The following is a 4,268-nucleotide window of genomic DNA, read 5'->3' on the forward strand; positions in this document are numbered from 1 at the left end:
GGCCTGGATCCCTTAGAAGAGATTATTTCCTGACTAATTACCCTGCCAAAGGTGTATCAGCTCTGTTTATCTGATAAACGAACATATGAAAAGCTAAAGCAGTTTCCAGACTGTTTGTGTGAGAGCTCTCCTATGGAGATTATAGGCAGTAAAATTTACCAGCTGGGCAATGTAGCAGTTTCATGCAGGGTAATATTTATTTGTCAGTAGATGGGAGGAATCAAAGTATGTAAATGACACACAGCAGCAGCACTGCTTTTGTCCACGTGCATAATTACAATTAATAATCAATTGAGCTCTGTTCAACAGAATCATTTCCGCAATGAATGCCATTTTCCAAGTACCTAACTCCAGTTATATGTGCTTACAGCTAAACCAATCGTCCATGAAATACAAATACATGCAAAGATACATTAATTTACAAGGGTGTTTATAGATATATTGGTCTGGTCTACATGACCAAACCATTTGAACAAAGCTCTGATGCAGGTGTCTTAAAAAACATCACTGCTAAGATTTATTTGAACGTTTGGGTACCGTCCTGGAGCCCAGGTTCTCCCCCCCAGCATTCTGTAATCAATTCCATGTCTCTGCTCCCCTGAGGAAGCTCACAGTCCTCTGTGGTTGCATCAAGTAACAACAGTTTGGTGAGCAAAGCTGTCTGCTACACCAATAACACAAGGGAAAATAAAGTTATCAGCAGTTCCTGACACAGGGCGTTTGTCAGTTTGATAGCGTGACTTGAGCAATCTAAATATCGCATATTGCCCAGGTATGCACGTCACCATCACATACCACGCTGGAGTCCGTAATGCTCATGGCTTAAAAATAAGTAACTTTTCCTGGTCTGTGCCTGTCGAAGTCAATTCACTCCACTGACCTTGGAAATCGGGTATCGGACTGCATCAGAGCCAGAGAGAGAACACACCGCGGGGAGGGCCCTGGCTGCGAGACGGTGACGATGCTCCACTCGGTTAGCAATGATTTTTAAAAGTGCAGTGTTAAGAAAAGAGACACTTGATAACTGAATGCTCAGGACAGAAAGGGAGCATTAGCACTCAAGTCGAATGGAAGTGAAGAAAGAAATGACAGAAGAAATCAAGGCACAGGTATTCTTATCCTCATTTGATTCTGAAGCGGTCTCAGTGCTCAGAGAGCTTCCACCTGGTAACGAAGAACCCTCTTACGCCAAGATTCAGACTGGAAAAATGGATTGTTTCACTCTGATCGGGGCGTCAGGGGCAGACAATCGGTGTGTCACTAAAAGAAATAGCAATGGGGGTGTGTGGGGTGGTGTTAAGCTGTTAATGCCACGGAAATGTACTGCCCAAGCACTCGTAGGGGAGACACTAACGGGAGACCGTCCATCAGCATCCCTGGCCTGCTCGTAAGGGCAGGTTTCTGCTGCCCCACTGACCACATCGCTTAGATGAGTGCTCATTTCGTGGCCATATTTAAACCACTCGGGGCCCGATACTAAAAACTTGCTGCTATGAAAAAAGCACCCGGGGCCATGCCTGTGGCTCGGGAGCCGCGGAGGCCACAGAGGGCAGGTTCTCACCGGGGAATCTCAGCTGAGCCTGATTCAAACGCTGAACGCTCTTTACCGCGATGACAACTACTAGTGCTCTGAACTACTGTGTCTAATATTAATAAATTAGAATATATTGGGAATGCGCGAGCCCTGAACCTGTAAGCGGTGTGCTTAAAGATGAGGAAGATGGTGGTAGAGATCTGTGTTCCAAACTCGTGGAAACCCAGCTGACCACCCGGCCTCGAGCAGGCAGGCCCCCGTAACTGGTTAAAGTGCTCCGTTCAGTGAATGATCTTCCGACAGTATTGGGTGGCTTTTGGTACGAGTGCTAGAATCTCCAGGAAAAGAGGAGGTCCTGGATCAGATTTGGTCTCATTTAAATGAGTGAAATGGAGAGAATTTATCACTTGGTTGCGCTGGAGTCTCACCAGCGGAACAGAGAGCCAGCTCCATCGCCTCCCCTTCACCAAAGTGTGGACCAGCCGCCCGGACCACGCACGTACCATCAGCAGTACCATCGACTGGAAGCCACTGCTCTCCGCTTGGTTAAAGGCCTGTTGCGCTGGTCAAGCAGATGGTCTGTGTCAGCAGTGACTGAGGGCTGGAGTTAATGGAACTAATTAGCTGTAATCAGTATCAACACTCTGATCATTAGGCCTTATTAGGTATTTATCTGTTTCCTGCTTTTCCTTCTGTGACACACGAAGCAGGAGGTTAAGCTGTGGTTATTCATGTGCTCTATTTCATGTGAGTGGTATTTGATAAACCAATAAAAAATAGTAAATTATCCCTAAAGTAATCCATGCCTGTCACTCAAATGCTTGATTGCTATGTCACTAATTCTGCTGTCCTCTACACTCAGAGCTAATGTGATCCAGACCTGCAGGAAGAGGTCATCTGCCACAAAACACAAACTTCTGGAAACTGCTGCTGGATTATTTCAGATATCCACAGGGGGGTTATTTAATTTCAGAGACCCCTTAGATGCATCAGTTTGCAGATTTGAAAGTGCGATATTTTCATATTCCTCTTGTGATTCTGAGCATCTGCAGTGGTGAACCAATACTATCAAATCCTTCTGAAAATTCTTATTAAGAAATCCATAAAAGATGGGATTGATACACGTTGAGATCATGGCCACAAGGTGGCATATTGTAAATGCCAGATTGTGATTACAGCTCATTAGTGCCTCATAGTTCCAGTCAAAAAGAACATTGAATATATTGAGAGGCAACCAGCAAGCTGCAAAAGTCACAACAATTGATATCAACATCATATTAATCCTTCTGTTTTTGCTCAGTCTGCTCTCACTCTCTCTCATCCCATCTATTTTGCCATGTCTCCTTCGAAGATACACAAATATTTTGAGATAGCAGATAAAAATAAACCCCAGTGGGAAGCAGTACTGGAACACCAGCAGAGTAGTGGTGAAAATGAGTCGTTCCGTAACAGACGGCCACGCTTCGATGCAAGCAACCTTGTTCTTGTAGAAATCACTATGGAAAGACAGATGTTTGAAGGGTTCGTCAGTTAATTGGTGAAATATTAAAAAAGGAATGGATATGATGAGGGAAAACCCCCAGATGAAAAGAATTCCCCAATAAGCATGTGCAATATTGGGCTTCCAGCCACGGGGGTTCACGATTAACTGATATCTCTCGGTAGCAATCAGTACAAGTGAGAAAATGGAGACCGTGACAGATACACTTTGTATGAAAGACGTTATTTTGCACAATACTTCCCCAAATATCCAGTAGTCCATTAAGGTGTATGCAATCGTGACAGGAATACACAGGATACAGATCAGGACATCTGATAAAGAGAGGTTGGCAATCAAAATGTTGGTAACATTTTGAGCTTCTTTCCGTCTCTTTATTATAATAATCAGGCAAAGATTTCCAAAAAGCCCCACTATTGTCACTAATGAGTAGGCTGTAATAAGCAAGAATTCTTCAAGGAAAGAAAGTCGGCATGTATCGAATTTCAAAAACTGAGCATAGCTAATGTTAGAGAGAGTTTGATTAGGCAGAAGCTCACTGGGGTGCTGAATGGCTTTATCCATCGCGAAGCATCTCCCAACCTACGGACAAAACCTAGTGTTATTCAGAATATATTTGACAAGATTTCCAAGGCAATGGTGACCATGAGTCTATCGGTGTAGTTGGTGTCCTTGAAGTTTTGGGCAAATCTAGTATAATTAATTACAGGACTGGAGAAACCAGTGGTTGAGTATTAGTGGGTTTGCATATAGATGTATATGGAGGGAGGTTGATGCTGCCTTTCTGAGGTTCTGCACTGATGGTGTTAACAGCCCTGTAACTGATGGTGATGTATAATCAGAGCTAACGCTGGTATTTCTTAAACTTAGGAACATTTTCGTACAAACCCTCTTGTACCAATTGTGGATAAATTTTGCTTTTCAAAATAAAATATTTTAAGATCTGTCTCAGCTGAAGATTTAGCAAGGCTTAAGGAATTCTAGACCTACAAAGTGATGTGATCTAATACACCAAATCCTTCTGGCTTAATCAAAATGATGTGTGCTCAAGTTTAGGTGGTCCTCCACAACTCTGTGAACAGTTTTAAGGGAGTTTCCCATTCTGCCTGTGTATTACAGACAGCATGTCCTTTTTACACCATCTAACCTGAGAAGTGTGTAAACCAAACAAAGATCATGTCTCAATTATACACACAATTATTTCCATATCACTGGTTGCCAAATGTTGACTTATTT

The 4,268-nt window shown here is 43.1% G+C and overlaps 1 protein-coding gene across 1 annotated transcript; it reads right to left on the bottom strand.

Moving 5' to 3' along the window:
- Positions 1–2,474: 2,474 nt before the first annotated feature.
- On the bottom strand, positions 2,475–3,596 carry LOC104490441 (neuropeptide Y receptor type 6-like). The gene has a single exon (XM_010132727.1). It carries the CDS (start codon positions 3,594–3,596, stop codon positions 2,475–2,477), a length of 1,122 nt encoding a protein of 373 aa, XP_010131029.1.
- Between the last annotated feature and the right edge of the window lie 672 nt (positions 3,597–4,268).

This window comes from Buceros rhinoceros, unplaced genomic scaffold (assembly GCF_000710305.1).
Source record: "Buceros rhinoceros silvestris isolate BGI_N320 unplaced genomic scaffold, ASM71030v1 scaffold1193, whole genome shotgun sequence".
Lineage (NCBI taxonomy): Eukaryota > Metazoa > Chordata > Aves > Bucerotiformes > Bucerotidae > Buceros > Buceros rhinoceros.